General features: G+C 39.9%; 1 protein-coding gene across 9 annotated transcripts in view; it reads left to right on the plus strand.

Annotated features, from left to right (window-relative positions):
- Nucleotides 1-17,184, plus strand: part of herc2 (HECT and RLD domain containing E3 ubiquitin protein ligase 2) — a 246,039-nt gene that overhangs the window by 119,057 nt on the left and 109,798 nt on the right. For 6 of the 9 annotated variants that reach the window (XM_078545139.1, XM_078545142.1, XM_078545137.1 and 3 more), the window contains exons 33-39: nt 1,514-1,665; nt 3,076-3,267; nt 5,001-5,069; nt 13,143-13,330; nt 14,359-14,551; nt 15,100-15,282; nt 16,070-16,254. In XM_078545139.1, the coding sequence (XP_078401265.1) occupies nt 1,514-1,665; nt 3,076-3,267; nt 5,001-5,069; nt 13,143-13,330; nt 14,359-14,551; nt 15,100-15,282; nt 16,070-16,254 (1,162 nt within the window). The remainder of the gene's footprint in view (nt 1-1,513; nt 1,666-3,075; nt 3,268-5,000; nt 5,070-13,142; nt 13,331-14,358; nt 14,552-15,099; nt 15,283-16,069; nt 16,255-17,184) is intronic. The other 3 variants (XM_078545145.1, XM_078545146.1, XM_078545144.1) reach the window with 2 other exon arrangements.

A 17,184-nucleotide genomic window follows, 5' to 3' on the forward strand; every position in this document is an offset into this window, starting at 1 on the left:
GGAGGGAGAGGTCGAGTATGTTCATATGGCGGCGCATGGCACTGAGTGTGGATCTCAGAATGCGACGGGAACAGCAGTCCGAGAAACGTTTTATGTCCCGGAGATACCTGTAATCCTGGGTGGGTTCGAAACAAGAGGGATGGAATTTCAGTTGAAATCCACGTGGGGTGAGTCGGAGACGGAGACAGTCACTGAGAAAGGAGATATGGCTGTGAAAGTGGGTTTTAGTAAACACCTTGTCAAACACCAGGAGAGAAATGGAAAGCAATGAAGGTGAGCAGGGCAGAAGAGACAGTCGGAAATCCTGTCGGAGGACAGAACCGTACTTCTTCCAAGAGGGCATTTTTTTGAAAAGAGGTGGCAGTCAATTAAACACAGAAGAATTAAACAAAAGAATGGATACAGATTGGCCTTTATTGCAAACATTGAAGAGAGACCAATGAATTTTGACATGCCAGCTAGTCAAACTGTGAGCCAAGTTGGAGAGAAAACAGTGTTAGTGAAGACAACTGGCCATAGAAAAAAGCAATGATATTGTATAAATTTGTAAAAATGGCTTTTTTGGATAAATTTGATGAATTTAAGGTGTACAAATTAATATCTGTCTCTATGGAGATCGTCATTTATTTATTTCAAAAATAAATATTCAATAATACTTTTTGGCTCCTTCGCACTACCTTTGAGGGCAGAGTTGGCAGGAGCAGTCTCTGACCTGGCAACTCTGCGATAGTGGGATGATGGGAGAGGGTGGATTTCAACCTCTCAAAGTTTACTCATGTGAAAGTCGACTCCCTACCTTTTGGCTAAAAATTTAGTCTTAGAAACTCGACTTTTACATGAGTACGTAAGGTAATTTGTAGGCATGGCTGGATTGTACATTGTTTCATGGTACAAATTTTAAGTTTTGAAAGGAAATTTATTACTGAAATGTAAGCTGAGTTAATGGCCTGGATTTTGGGCTAGTAATGATGGCGCAACTGTTGACATTCATGTCATTATTTCTCTGAAACTAACAGCAATTTCTGGAACCATACATGTCTAGTTAAGTATGGAAATCCAGAAGTTGCTGTCAGTGATTCTACGTTTCTCAAGAGGGTGTGCTGTTGAGGTCCCTGCAGAATGCAATTAATTAGAAATCATTGAACTGACAAGAGCTTCAAGTCTTACACTTTTAGCCTCGCTGTAAAAATCCTTGACAAAGTTGCACCTTGTTGAATGAGATGTAACTGGGCTTTTAACTGGCCCTGAAAATATGACATTCTGAATGTCGGATTTCTCCATTATGGTAAGAAACTCCACATTTCGATGTTTTTTTAAAAAGTTTGTGCTGTTTCAGCTTCTACTTCAGTCAGTAGTGAATATCGTTGCTTTGCCCCTGACTGCAAAATCCAGTCCATTGATTTTTTTTTATATATACGTCCTCTGATCAGTGAAGTTTTAAATACTACATTTTTTCATTGACTCATTTTATTCATGTCTTGACTTCATATTAAAATAGAAATTCTCTGTTTAGTGAACCTGTTTCAGACTGCCTAAGAGATGTGGATCTCATACCACCATTTAACCGTATGCTACTTGAAGTTACTTTTGGAAAGCTTTATGCCTGGGCTATTCAGAACATTCGCACTATGCTGTTGGATGCACAAGGCAGATTTAATGAACTAGGTAAGAAAGTTTTATTTTTTTAGCACACAAATAGAGAAATACAAATCAAAGTTAAATTTTAAGCTAAGACTCATCCCTAACACCTATAAATGCAAATATAACTTGCTTAAACTGTCTATATTTCCTAACACAATCAATTTTCAGAATAGCAAACCTGTTTACAATGATGCAGCGATATTGGAAGTTAATAAAATTTGGATGCAAGGGGAACACTTAAGTTTAAAAAAAGATGCAATTGAATTTTTTATATTTATAGCATATCAGTCTTCTGGAGTTGCATTAATTGATTCAAGGCCAAGTTGTCTATGGGTCATGTGGGTCAAGAATAATTGGGCCAGGAGACACTGGTATAATTGTCCCCATTTTAAATGTCATTTTTAAAATATATTCCAAGTTCCTTGTCTGTATCTCCAATGGAAAATGTCTTTGCATACTTGTCATAATGTATTCTAATTACACCTTTCTGGCATTGGATTTATGGCAGTGCATGGCTAGAGGATGTAATGGCACATCACAAATTAATGCAGACAGTTTCTTTTATAATTTTAGACATAGGAATTCATAATTCAAAAAGCTTTTGGTAAGTTTGTGTAAATGTGGGACTGTTAATACATCAGGAAAGAATTGAGAGATGAAAGAACGAAAGTGAAAGGAGAGAGAAGAAATAATATGTACCGTACTTTAAAGATATCTCTTAGAAAATGTTATACAAACATCATTATTGTTAAGAATACAGCTGCAGCCATTGGTTTTGTGAATGATAGACAGAGACAAATTAGGATGGCAAAAAACTCAAAATAAGTGCTGCAGGGCACAAAAATTTTAAATGTTAGTGAGAAATTTCCATATTTCTAAGTTGGAAATAGTGACAGTTATGTAGGTAGGGAAGGGCTCATAGGCATAAGCCATTTATGTTCACAAGTCTGAATTTTGGTGCATCTGGTTGGAGTCATTGTCAAAACTGCCCAATTCATAGATTGTAATGAGACATACTGCGCACTACACACTTTTATCCCTGTTTCATGATGTTTTATCTGTAAATTCAAAATGTAAAGTGTTACATTTCCCAGAACTAACACAATTTGCAGACAAGGAGTCAACAACAAAGCAACAGTTTATGGAATCCTTGACAACAAAGAAAATAATGACCAATTTGTTATAATAAGCTATTGCAATAGCTGATTAACGACATATAGTAAATGTTAGGTCTTTTCAGCACACATATAAATGTTACAATTGCATGGCAGCACCACCTTTACACCGTTATTTCAGGAATATTAATTACTTTCAATATATTTTAGACACTTGACCATTTTGATAGATAGAGGATTCATTTGATGTGCAGAAGAATTATTAATTGCAAATGTCTGTATCAGAATGTTGCTAATTACAAACTTATCTTCTTCTTAGGCATGCAATCTGTCCCTCTGCAAACCGTAACCAATGAGAACCCTTCAGCACCAAGCCTTGGTACCATTCCACAAGCTCGCTTCCTCCTCATCATGATAAACATGCTGACGCTTCAGCATGGAGCCAACAGTCTCAGCCTTCTGTTAAACTCTGGTTTGCTTGCATTGACTCAAACAGTTCTGCGACTAATAGGTCAGTGTAAAGTAAATGCTCCAGTATGAAATCTCTGATTCAAGAAGCTTTATTCAATTTTGGTCTCACTAAAATAATCTTCTTTCATCTTCTCTATCCTTCTGAGTCATGTAAATGAATAATGTTGGCTTGTGTTTGAACTTGTTGCTTAATGGCATGCAACTTGTAAAATTTTATCCTTGGGACAGTTGGAATAGGGCAATTAAAGTAGTTGATCAGATTTTATTACTGTTTGAATATTTAGTAATTTAAAGTTCTCTCTTCAGTTAATTTCTAAATTACAGATGTTACAGTTATCCCACAAAGGAATAGCATATGGAAAGTTTGTACCCAAAAGAAATTTGCATCTTAATCAGATGATCCCTTCCCTCCCCTATGCCCCCATACCACCCATTTTCAATCAACTGTGCATCAACTATTGTGCTCTGCGTCTTTAGTTTTTTCAGAAACGTTTATAACCTGTTTTTCATTACTACTTTTGTCATCAAAATAGTTTCAAACTTTGTCCGACAATCTCTGTCATGTCACCTTAGAGCCGCTTTCATCTTTATAGAGAACCAATCTACCCCTTCTCTGTTTCAACCACCCACCTCAAACACCCCCCACCCCTCAACCCCAACCCCAACATCTGACCCGTCTATCTCCATGTGGATAGCTACTGGTTAGTTGTTAGTCAGCTGACTGTTGATGGTGGCATTAGGAGCATGAGCAGCTTATAGACATGGAAACGAATGAAGCCAAGGGTGGAATCTTTAGGTCCCACACAATTTTTTTAAAAAGCCGTGAGTGTGGATGGAGTGATTGTAGGGGATTTACTGGCAGTGTTACAGATTGGGATGGAGCCAAATGAGGCAAATGTCATGGGTTGAACCATAGAGGAGGATTAGTTTGTCGCTGTGGAGAAGTCCAGGAATTAGATGAAGGATAGTGTGACATGGTGCCAATCTATCTCCTTGGTGACTTTGATGAGGGTGAGCTTTGTGCTCTGGACAAGGTGGAAACTGGACTTGTGGAACTTGAACAGGCAATGGTGGGAGAAGTGGGTACAGACTTAAGTGGGGTTATAAATATACAATCTCACTGTGCAGTTTTCTCTCTTTTAAAATTATGATTCCAGGCCTGCATTTGAGCTCTTTTGCCTTAACCTATATAATATCTTTTTCTTTCCTTCTGACAATTTGGACAAAAAGTGGGCTCCATTGTTCTGAAAATTAAACCGGTTTTACTAGAATTTTGTTTTGTTTTGCTGTGCGACCTACATTGGGAACAGATGATGATCCTTTTCATAAAAGGAATCAATATTTGTGAAAATTAACTTGTTCTCTCGTAACTTATAAGCAGGCTTACTTTACTTGCTCTAATGAGCTGCAGTTTTTCAAAAATGATACTGAGACCCTTGTAAACATTATTGTAACCCCTTAAAGTTTAAAATTTGTTTCCTGGTTTTTCAGAAAATTTTCTGAGTAATTCGCTTTCTTCTGGCTTTATTGAAATTCTAAAGTAGCCAGTTGTTCATCCGTAACTATATCTGAATGCTATACATTTTATACCAATAGTTTTTTATCTAGTATGCAGTGATTGTCGGGGTTAACGATTCTCCTCTTACGATTAGCATCGCTTTCCCTTGCTATATATATATATATATATATAAAGTACCAGGAATAATAAATGATGCCATCCAAAAACGACCTCAATACCAGTTTATAATTCAAAGAAGCGATTTGTACTTTCAGGAACAGGACCGTCCATATCAAAATTGGAAAGAAACAGATTTAAAGGTGGGGCTGTGTTGTGCGCATGCGGTAAGTGTGCACCTTAGGAATTATGGAAACATTTGGATAAAAAGATGTGCGGTGCTTTCTGTTTCCGTACTTATATGCAATTTTTAACATTTATTTTTGCATTTATAAACATCCTTGTCACTGATCTTGGAACAGAGTGATACAACTGGCACTTTTGAAATGTATTTTTTTTACCTCCAGAACTGTTAGCTAAGAATATAACCTAAAGAAGTAGGAAAAGGAGTATGCCACTTGGCCCTTCAAGCCTACTCTGCCATTCAATATGATCGTGGCTGATCTACTTCAGCTGCATCTTCCCACACTATCCCCGTACCTCTTGATTCCTTTAGTATCCAAAGATCTGTCAATCTCATATTTGAGTGTACTCAACAAATTAGCATCCACTATTCTCTGGAGCAGAGAATTACCAAAGAACCTTTAGAGTGAAGAAGTCCCTTTCTCACCTCAGTCCTAAATGGCTGATCCCTTATTCAGAGACTGTAATCCCTAGTTATAGACTCCCCAGCCAGGGGGAACACCTTCCTATCAAACCCCTTGAGAATTTTATGTTTGTTAGATCACCTCTTATACTTCGAAACTCCAGGAGTATAGGCCTAGTCTACTTAATCTCCTCCTTGGATAATCTCCTCATCCCAGTTATCTGCCTGGTGAACCTTGTATTCCTTCTAAAACAAGTACACCTTTCCTTATTTAAGGAGACCAAAAGTTATCAGTACTCCAGGTGTGGTTTCACCATGTCCCCATATAAGTGCAGCAAGATTTCTTTATGCTTAATTCCAAACTTTTTGTAATAAAGACTAACATTCCATTTTCTTTCCAAATTACTTGCCGTATCTACATGTTAGCTTTCTATGAAGGGACACCCTCTAAATACTAAGATTTCCCAGTTGGTCAGAATTAAAAAAAATATTCTGCTTTTCTATTTTCCTACCATCTCACATTTCTAGACATTATATTCTATATGCCACGTTCTTACCTGCTCATAACCTGTCTAAATCTTTTTGCAGCCTCTTTGCATTCACCTCAGTTTACTTTGCCACCTAACTTTATCATCAGCAAACTTGGATACATTATACTTGGTCCCTTCATCTAAGTCATTGATAATGATTGTAACTAGCTGAGGCCCCAGCAGCGATCTTTGCGGTACCCCACAGTACTGCCCCCCCCCCCAACCGGAAAATGTCCTATTTATTCCTATTCTGTTTTCTGTCCATTAACCAATCCTAAATCCCATGAGCACTAATTTTGTGTGATAATCACTTGTGCAGCACGTTTTCGGATGTTTTTTGAAAATCCAAAAATATTATTTCCACTGATTTCCCCCTTATCCATCCTATTAGTTACAACTTTAAAAAACTCAGATTTATCAAACATGATTTTCCTTTCATAAATTTGGGTTGGCTCTGCACAATCCTGCTATGATTTCCTAAGTACCTTTTTATCACTACCCTAATAATAGTTTAGAGCATTTTCCCTAATACTGATTCAGACCGACTAACACTGGTTCAGGCCAACTGGCCTATAGTGTTCTGTTTTCTCTCTCCCTGCTTTCTTGAACAATGGAATTACTTTTTCAACCTTCCAATCCGTGGGGACCGTTCAATAATCTAGGGAATTGGATAAGGATCAAAACCAATGCATCCACTATTCTGTCGCAGCCTCTTTTAAAACTGTAGGATTTGGCCATCGGGTTGAGGGACTTTGTCACTGTTAGCTCCATTAATTTCTCCAGTATGAATTTTTTTACTAAAACTAATATCCTTAAGTTCCTCATTTTTATTAGACCCTTGATTCCCCACTCCTTCCAGAATATTTTCTGTGTCTTGTAACATGAAGGCAGACACAAAGTATTCATTTAGCATCTGCCATTTCCTTATTCCCCATTATAATTTCTCCTGTCTCTGCCTCTAAGGAGCCCACATTTACTCTCACTAATCCCTTCCTTTTTGTATACCTATAGAAGCTTTTACAATCTTTTTATGTCTCTCGTTAGTTTACTCTCATTTCCTATTTTCTCTTTATAAGTTTCTTGGTCATGTTTTGCTGAATTTTAAAACCATTCCAGTCCTCCAGCATACCATTTTTTTGGCAACATTATAAACCCCTTCCTTTAATCTTATACTACCTTTAACTGCTCTTGTTTGCCATAGTTGGACCACTTTTCCCCTGTTGTTTTATTCCTTAAGGGAATCTCTGTTCATTGAGAATTATGAATTAATTCCTTAAATGTCTACCATTGCCTACTTAACACCATACCCTTTAATCTAATTTCTTAATCTATTTTAGCCACCTCACCCCTCCTACCTACGTAGTTAAGTTGGCTCATCTTCTGTACTGATTCCCTTAAGTTGCACTTTTACATAGTGTACCATACTGTCTTCCAGTTACACCCCTCCTTCTTTCTCCAGATCAGTGGGACTGCATTTGCTTAGATGCACTATTATGTAGTATTACCAAATGTAGCCAGAGCATGTCCAGCAGTGATTTCTCTTCCTGCCACTCCACTGATGGGGAGTGGGATGGGGGTTAATGGCACATGATACATGGTGTGGGCTAGGATATAAGCTGCACAGTTTTTGGCAGGAGGATAGGTAGTTGTCGAGAGCATCAGAAGGCTGGTAGGTTCAAAAAAATATATATATGTATGAGGATTTTCTTTGCAGATCTGCTGATAATAGAGGTGAAAGTAAGTGATCGTTGTTCCAGAGAGGCTATGGAGTGGAAACTCATCTCTGGATTAAGCAGGACCCCCGTGTGGCATAAAATCTAGCGCAGTGTGACATAGCTGAGGGGGCAATAGAGTCAGTGGCAGGGGAGCAGAGTTTGTGATGAAGACCAAAGTTAATGGCTTGAGTTGTCCCAGTGGAGGGGATTGAGTATCTGCCAAGCAGTTGACAACACACTCAGTAGAATGGTTGAAAGAGGTGATGGATGAAGGGAGAAACCATTGCTGGAATTTTTCTTGTGTAGGTTAAAATGGAATCAAGTCTAGGCAGCCCCACAGTCACATGGAGCTGATTAAGAGGAGGGAAGTTGGAGGAGAATGGTGTGGTGTACCACGTTGAAGACTGTAAAAAGGGAGAGGAGCGATATGGTATCCTGGTTATGGTCACAGATGTTATTTATGAATTTTGTTAGGACTGTATTGTAAGGGTCGGAAATTGAGTTGGGGAATTTAAGAGTCAGCTGATGGAGCAGAGCTGGAAAGTGACAGTTTAGAAGGACGCAGGAGATGACAGGATGGCTTGAGGTGTGGCTGCCGATGGAAAGTCAGTGGAGAGGAAGGAAGATTTTACTTTTGAACAGACGTCTGGTGATAATGGTTTTGAAAAGAAGAGGGACAATGCTTGAAGAGAGGAAATCTTTTACAACTAATATGGGACCCCGGAAGGGAAGATGGATAATCAGGAATTTAATGGAATAACGTTGAGGGGACAGCAAGTAAGTTTTTTTTATTCATTCATGGGATGTAGGCGTCACTGGTTAGGTCCGCATTTATTGCCCATCCCTAATTGCCCTTATTCAAAGGGCATTTAAGAATCAACCACATTGCTGTGGGTCTGGAGTCACATGTAGGCCAGACCAGGTAAGGACAGCAGATTTCCTTGGGAAAAGGCATGGGCAACAGGAACTTGGAAGAAAGGGTGGAAAAAGGGAGACCTGGTGGTTCAGATTTGGAGTGTGAAGAGGACCGTGGATGGAAGCAGTGAAGGGAGCTACACTAATGGTTTTGATGACAAAAGAAGATCCAGGAAGCATTTGGTAATAGAGAAAATAGCCCTGGGGTTATCTTTGTAGTCAGTGGCTTTTGCAGAGGACCGGTGGGGCCATTAGAAGGCAAATGTTGGCCTTTATTACAAGAGGATTTGAGTATAGATGTCATACTGCAATTATATAGAGCCTTGGTGAGAGCACACCAGGAGTATTGTGTGCAGTTTTGGTCTCCTTACCTAAGGAAAGATATATACCTGCCATTGAAGGAGTGCAATAAAGGTTCACCAGGCTGATTCCTGGGTTGGCAGGATTGTCCTATGAGGAGAGATTGCGATGACTGGACCTTTATTCTCTGAAGTTTAGAAGAAAGAGAGGCGATCTCATTCAAACATATAAAATTCTTACAGGGCTCGACAGAGTAGATGCAGGAAGGATGTTTTCCCTGGCTGTGGGATCTAGAACCAGTCTGAGAATAAAGGCAGGTCATTTAGGACTCAGATGAGGAGGAATTTCTTCAGAGGGTGGTGAGCTTTTGGAATTCTCTGCCCCAGAGGGCTGTGGAGGCTCAGTTGTTGAATATATTCATGACTGAGGTTGATAAAATTTCGACACATTAAAAACATCGAGGCATACGGGAATAATGCAGGAAAATGCTGTTGAAGTAGAAGATCAGCCATGATCTCACTGAATGGTGCAGACTCAAAAGACTGAATGGCCTAGTCCTGCCCCTATTTCTTATGTGGCTTATTAGAACTGGGTATGGTGAAGCCGAGCTGGCAATGAAATGACTAAGCCAGTTATATGCCAACTCTACTCAAGTTATGACCTTTGGACTTGAAGGAGCAAAACTGTGGCCTTACTGGGGGATTGACAGGGATGGGAAGCAGTGAAGGTTTTGCTGAGAGATGAGAGCGTCAAAAGTAGAGGTGAAGTAATGGTTGAGCAACTCAGTAAAATCAGAGGTATTATGGTAAATGAAGGGTATATTGGGAGTTCTTTTTCTGAAAGGAGATGAGGAAGTGGTCTGAATAACCTTGTCAGTGATTGATCTACAGTGTTAGGGAGGATAAGGTAATGGGCCATAAATAGAGGTCAGAGAAATGCATGGAGAGGTTTAGGAGGGTGGTAAATTTTGAAGTGAGAAGGTGGCATCGCGGAGGTGAAGATTGAAGATGGCTTGGGTAGAGAGTCCCTTGATAGACAGGCAGTGGGAAGAAAGGTGGTAGAATATCTTGGAGAGAGTGTGGGAGTGGTACATGATTTTAAAAGAGAAAAGGGTGGAAGATGATTAGGTGCTGTGGAAGTAGGGAGTTGCCAAGATGTGAGTTGGAAATGAAGAACGTGCTGCTACTGCAATGGATTGGGCAGGACAAGAGGTGGAAAGTATAACCTGGCTGAGAGACTTTGATGTGGGAAATTGTGTCACTTATTGTGAGCCAAGTTTTGATCAATGCCAGGGCATCAGTATGATTATCTATGAAAGGTTTATTGATTTTTATTTTCTGTTGTTAATTAAAATATGTTTATTTTAAATAAATTAATAGGTGCTGACAATGTGAGAAGAACCTATTTAGAGAAGTTATCATGATTGTTAAAGAGAGCTAAACTTTCATGCATTGTAGGAAAGGCATCATCTTTGAAGGGCTCTTTTGATGATGTTGACTCACTTGCACTGCAGTTCTTTCAGACCAGCTTCCTCTGATGCCTTCAGAAACCACTTTTGCAATTCATCATTTCCAAATGCTTGCCTTGGTAGATTGAAAGGGAGTAAGAATTTAATTCTAATTTTCTTATTTCCTTTGAATAGGACACTGTTGGTACATCCCTTTCTAAACAGGCCATGATGTAAAAGGAGCTCAGCAGCTGGCCTTTATAAACCGTGCTGAGGGCACTTTTTGTTTTTGCCACTACAGACTAAAAAAAATGCCATCAAGCAGTGCATACAAAGTATTCTCTTTTCTATTGCCAATTGAACACTAGATCCTAAACAAAGGTCGTTGTTTAAAGAAATTAGTATATTTTTCTAGCACAAACAATCCATTTTTTTTTTTGGTAATTTGTTTAGTCTCCTTCTGGAAATGAATAGGCCATTGATTCACTGAGCACTGATTTTTTTTCAAGACTTGTTTCCTTGTAGCTGAGTGATAGACCGCTTTGAATTCCCATGGATAGGGCTGTCCCCCACTCTTCCCATTGTCAGAGCAATGCACAGTTGGTATTTCAAACAGTGCTGTTTCAAACTTGTATGCATGACCCTTTTCACGTTTAGCTCTCAGGTTAGGAACTGGTGCTTTTGAAAATTTGCCTTTCTTCTGCGTACTTCCTCATCACATTAATTTTGGTACTGGATCTCCAACTTTGATTTAATTTTCTATGTTAAATTCTTCAGTTAGTGATCTTCCATGTTGGAAGTTCCCCACATGCTGGTAGCCAATTTCAAACCCTGTGCACCTTGTTTCCATGTAATTCCAGCATAAGCCACCAAATCCACCTGTGCTGTCCACTTACACTTTAGAAAATTAACCATGTATGACCCAATGCAGGTTTTTTTAATAATTGAATGGCTATAAAGTGCTGCAGCAAGAAAATCTGGTTGTTTGGTTACCCATGCATTCTAGGTGAAATTCTAGAGTCCTGTAGGCTTCTAAAATGCAAGAACATCAGTTCAGATAATGTGTAGCCAGTTTTTGGGCTATTATGTGCTGACTAGTAACCAGAACAACAACTTGCATTTATATAGTGTCTTTAATGCAGTAATTCTCTTAAGGCGCTTCACAGGAGCATTATCAAACAAAATTTCACAGCGAGCCATGTAAAGAGCATCTTAAAGGAGGAGAGAGAGCCGGAGAGGCTTATAGAGGGATTCCAGAGCTCGAACCCAAGCAGTTGAAGGCACAGATACCAGTGGTGGAGTGATTACGGTTGAAGGAGTGCAGAGATCTTGGAGGTTTCTGTGGTTGGAGGAGGTTACAGACATATGGAGGAGTGAAGCTGTGAAAGGTTTTGAAAACAAGGATGAGAATTTTAAAATCAAGGCATTGTTGGACCAGCACAGAGGCGATGGATGCACGAAATCTGGTGCCAGTTAGGATGTGGAGAGGAGACATTTGGATGAGTTCAACTTTACCGAGGCTGGAAGATGAGAGGCTGGCCAGAGGAGTATTAGAATAGTCAGATCTAATGGCATGGATGAGGGTTCCAGCAACAGATGAGCTGAGGTAGGGTTGGAGACAGGTGATCTTACAGAGGTGGAAGTTGGAGGTCTTGGCTATGGAGCATATCTGTGCTTGCAAGCTCATCTCTGTCAAATAGAACACTAAATTTACAAATTGCCCTCTTCAGCCTTTGACAATGATCAGGGTGAAGGATGGAATCAGTGGTTAGAGAACAGAGTTTGTGCTGGGACAGAAGAAAGACATCAGGACTCCATTTTGGTTCTCAGCTTGCCATGGCACTCCCACTGTCCACAGCTGCATTTTATATTAGTTTCAACGAATTTCTGATAAGCAAAACTAATTGAGGCCAGCTGTGGTACGCCACCACTGCTATGACTAGTTCAGCATTGACTTTTCTATTCCTGTGAGATTCAATGCCATACAATGTCGTTTAGCTTATCATTTAGGAAAAGGTAGTGGAAACATGGAAAGCTCTCCTCCAAAAAGCCATTGAGGCTTGGTCAATTGAAAATTTCAAAACTGATATTGATGGATTTTTGTTAGGTGAGGTTAGTAAGCAATATTGAACGAAGGTGGGTTAATGGAGTTAAGATCCAGATAGCCATGATCTCACTGAATGGCAGAACAGATTTGAGAGCTGTGTGACCTACTCCTGTTCCTATGAAAGTACCCACCTTTATTTCTTGATTAACTTAGGCATAATATGTATTTGGAATTGCTATGGATTTGTTTTTCCTTAATTTTTGGATATTCAATGTTTACGTACAAACATCCCTCTCTATCTTTGCATTGGCTTTGTTAGTCTTTCACTGACCTGGTTTGCTTGGAGTTTTCACCTGAGCACCTGCAGCTACCTCAGCAAAGATCGAGTGTGGGAATACCAAAATGCCTTGAAATACATTAGAGCCTAGAGGGGCCCTTAAGACAGCTACAAGAAAACAAGTACTTTTAAAGAAATGGCATCTGTGCTCCCTCATGGTCTGCGGTTAATCATTTGTATAAGGCAAATAAAGGATACTTAAAGAACAGTGCAGACCATATTGAAGTCCAACATTATCAGGTTTTAATTAAAGTATTTTTAAGAACTTGATGAGATGTGATTTCTTGCCTCCTGGAAAATTTGATAATGTTACTTTGCATCGAAACAGTTTTAAACCTGACATTACAACCATTTTTTCTTTAGGCCCTGCTTCTGATAGTGGTGAGGATGATATTGGTGCATCTCTTCATGGAGCCTCAGCCACTGTTTTAGAGGAGTCGAGAAAGGAAACCACACCAGTTCCACTGCCTGTCTCTGGTCCAGAGCTAGCAGCAATGATGAAAATTGGCACTAGGGTGATGAGAGGTGTAGACTGGAAATGGGGTGATCAGGTACAGAGGCAAACTACAGTAGTTTATCGTAAAACTATTAGGAATGCCTAGAGTGGCATTTGTCTGTTTTGGCCTATGCCTTTCAGCAGGAAGGGGCTGGGGAGGAGCGGTTGAGGCATGACTATTCCTGGTTCAGCTACCGCGTGTGTGTGCGTGTGTGTGCGTGTGTGTGCGTGTGTGTGCGTGTGTGTGCGTGTGTGTGTGCGTGTGTGTGCGTGCGTGTGTGCGTGCGTGTGTGCGTGCGTGTGTGCATGTTCCTGTAATGGATTGCCTGCTCTGCAGTGCGTCTACGTCTGTGTGCACTGCCACTATCATTTATGCCGTGTTGTAAACTGTTGTGTTCACCGATGCTACAGTCCAGTGCTATTGCATTAAGGTGTTAAGGCCCAATAGAAACATAGCTGGGAGGTCGTCTTACAATACTTGGGCCTGACACCGCATATGGAGTATAGTTTAGAATCTCAAACAAGTGCTTAGAAATTTAGTTGGATAAAGCTCCTGAGCATTTTATTAATTTTTTCTATGTTTTAATGACATTTGTACTTGTTCGTACAGTTCAGCAGTACTCTGCCTAGACTGTAGTGTGCCCCACATTCAGTAAAGAATTGGCAACCTGACTAACAGAGGATATGCCAATGGCTGATGTGGGGAATGGGTAGTTTGGGTGGGTATGTGGTTTGGTCATACAATTGGAACGAAGAATATTCCTCTGAGGTTGGAATAAAAAAAATTTAGTTATCTTTTTTGGGGTATTTTGTATTCCTTCTTTCTAGACCTCTCAACTGTTGCCAATGGTATGTTTTTAACTACTCAATCCCATTCCTTTGTAATCCTAAGCACCTCGATCTAATCATTTTTGCCCTAAAGAAAACTTTCAGCTGCCAACTTTTAAAATTTAAATATGAAAAAAAGTTATTTAAACTGTTATAAATGCATTTGACTGGCTATGGAACTGTTGCTGTAACATGAGTATTCTGTTTAGTTTTTGGACTTTTAACTGTTGTTTTTATCTACACATTCCTCTTCAGGATGGGCCGCCTCCGGGATTAGGTCGTGTAATTGGAGAATTGGGGGATGATGGCTGGATCAGGGTTCAGTGGGACACTGGGAGCACCAACTCCTATAGAATGGGAAAAGAAGGAAAGTATGATCTGAAATTAGCTGAACCACCACCTACTGCACAGCCAGCTACAGAGGACTCTGACACCGAGGACGATTCTGGTGAGTAATAAAATGCCCGACGAATCATTGACACTTAATTTCAGTGGAAGTCTTCAGAAAAACAAACACAGGCTTGGTGTTTTTTTGGAGGGAAAAATGTAGTGAGCATGATAACTACAGGATGAGCTGTTTTTCAAACTAATCTCATTTGAGGTAATCTGAGAGTGTTTGGTTTTCATGTGCTTGCTGCAATATTTTTGAAGAATATTTAGCATTTTGATTTATCCAGAGTTCCGTTTCAGCATATTGTATAATGAGTAAATCCTTTATGCTAATGGAGGAAACGAAAATTCAGTTGAATGGCATCAAAGCAGTTTGTTGCACTCTATTATCAGTATGTTATTGTAGTAGTTTAATGAAAATTTGTCTTTCAGCTTTTCTGCACCGTCTCACAACGAAACAACCCTACCATTTAGGACTAATTCTGCGTGTTCTTTAATAGTCAGTACACTGGGGCTTTCTTCACATTTTGCAAGGATTAGAAAGAAAGGATACTTGCATTTAGAAAACTAATGAATCTAATTCTTGTGATGCTGTTTTGTGCACAGATGCAGAACCCATCGAAAAGAACACTCACCCGACTGTGATGCTGTTGATGGGGACAGTTAACCTTCTACAAACCTTGTCACTTTCTGCTGGCATTCACTCAGACCTAGTCCAGAATGAAGCTACCAAAACTCTCTGTGGGCTTTTGCGGATGCTAGTAGAGAGTGGGGCATCAGATAAAACAGGTACCGAACTATAAAAACTTTCATGATCTTTAGCCAGTGACAGTGTTCTGGAGTGCAATTACTTTTGTATTATCATTAATAAGGTGTGAAAACAATCATGTTCTGAATCGCTGGTAGTTTAGCTTTCTTTTTATGATATATTGGAGTGTAGAACGGCAGGTTTGTTTTCTCATTTTTAGCTCCTAACTCCAGCTTCATTGCTGTGGGAGCTGCTGAAAAGAATCCAGGTAGAGTCTCACAGAAGGTGGTGTGCAAATATGCTTTAAATTTTGGGTCTACGTAGATATTCTAAATCAAACATCATTTGCCTGTCACGTGCATAATACCCCAACAGATCAAGATCCACCTGAAGCAGTCAAGAATTAACTGGACCCAGTCCTCAAAGGCCATATGCAGAATTGCAGTTCGTGCTTCCAACACCTCCTTCTAGATCATTAATTAAAATAGTAAGGAGACCCCCCCTCCCCGGCCCCAGTGTTAAGACCGTTCCCCTTTACGAATCCTGATGCATCGGGCTTATTGAAAGTGTAATTATACTTCGCAAAATAAAAGTTTTGCTTCTCAAAACATTGACTTATTTGAAGTAGGAAACTACATGGACACTGATTTTTAAACAAAATGTGTAGATGACAGCAATGAAACGTGGAAGTGGCTGCTTTTATTCCTATGTCTCTTTTGTTAAACTAGATGGCATGCTTTACTTCTCAAGTTTGATCTACTGCAGGAACAGAAAATGTCTCCACATTATTTGGAGAGGTTAACATTTTCACATTGTGGTTGTTTCTAGCTTCTTCAGTAAATAAAGTAGTATCCAGAGAACAGCACAGGAGCTGGTGTACACTGGGTTTCATTAGAAGTATAGCACTTACTCCTCGAATGTGTGGTACCCTGAGTTCATCTCAGTGGATCAGCCTTCTAACTAGGATTGTTGAAGGACAGCAATCATTCACTGCTGTGTCTCTGCAGCGACAGGTGAGAATTTCTATTGCGCAACTCCTTTTCCAAGAAGCCAAGGGCCAGATGTACTTATGACACTATTAAAATAACATGTTATTTGTCTGAAGTGCGTTCTGCGCAGCCCCCACCCTGCCTCCCCTACACACCCTGCCAAATTCATCACTTCTGTATCTGTGCTCATCATAGTGACAATTAACATTGGCAAATGGAACATTTTCATTTTTTCCATTTGGAGATGTCTTGGGTTCAGGAAGAATTCAACATATCAATATTTGGGTATATATTTTTTTGATTTACTAATGTTAGGGGAAAACTTCTGACTTGAAAGAACCATGTTCATTTCCTCAATTCAATAACTCTTCTCTGAAAGTGTTGACTTTTTCTGGGGCCTGCAATTGCCCTGCAACCCTCTGGTACCCTGTCCAAGTGGGTGATCTTCACATTGAGTCGAGACAGAGTGCCATTAATGTATGTGATCATGGAGGGCAGTTAGTTTACTTAAGCCCAATTCTGTGGTCACCTGATGCTCATACATACATTTTCTGGCAGCAATCACTAGTTAGCTTTTGGCTAGTTATTTTTCCTCCATCTCCCACCTTCCCCTCAACTCAGTGGAATAGAAAGCCATTGTAAAGCTTCAACTGCTCTGACTGGGATCAAATGTTGCAGCAGTAACGATATGGCCTTGTGTTACGTCAAGAATCTTTATTCACTAGGCTATCAAGGGAGCAAATGACAGCTATGCTGGATAGGGAAAATGCAATGCATGTATTTTGCAAGGACTTTAAGAACAATACCAACAGCACTCGAGAAGCTTGATGGCATCCAGAACAAAGTAGCCCACTTGATTGGCACCCCATTCACCACCTGAAACATTCGCTCCCTCCATCACTGCCGCACAGTGGCAGCAGTGTGTACCATATACAATATGCACGACAGCAACTC

This window comes from Cetorhinus maximus, chromosome 7 (genome assembly GCF_964194155.1).
Source record: "Cetorhinus maximus chromosome 7, sCetMax3.hap1.1, whole genome shotgun sequence".
Taxonomy (NCBI): Eukaryota; Metazoa; Chordata; class Chondrichthyes; order Lamniformes; family Cetorhinidae; genus Cetorhinus; species Cetorhinus maximus.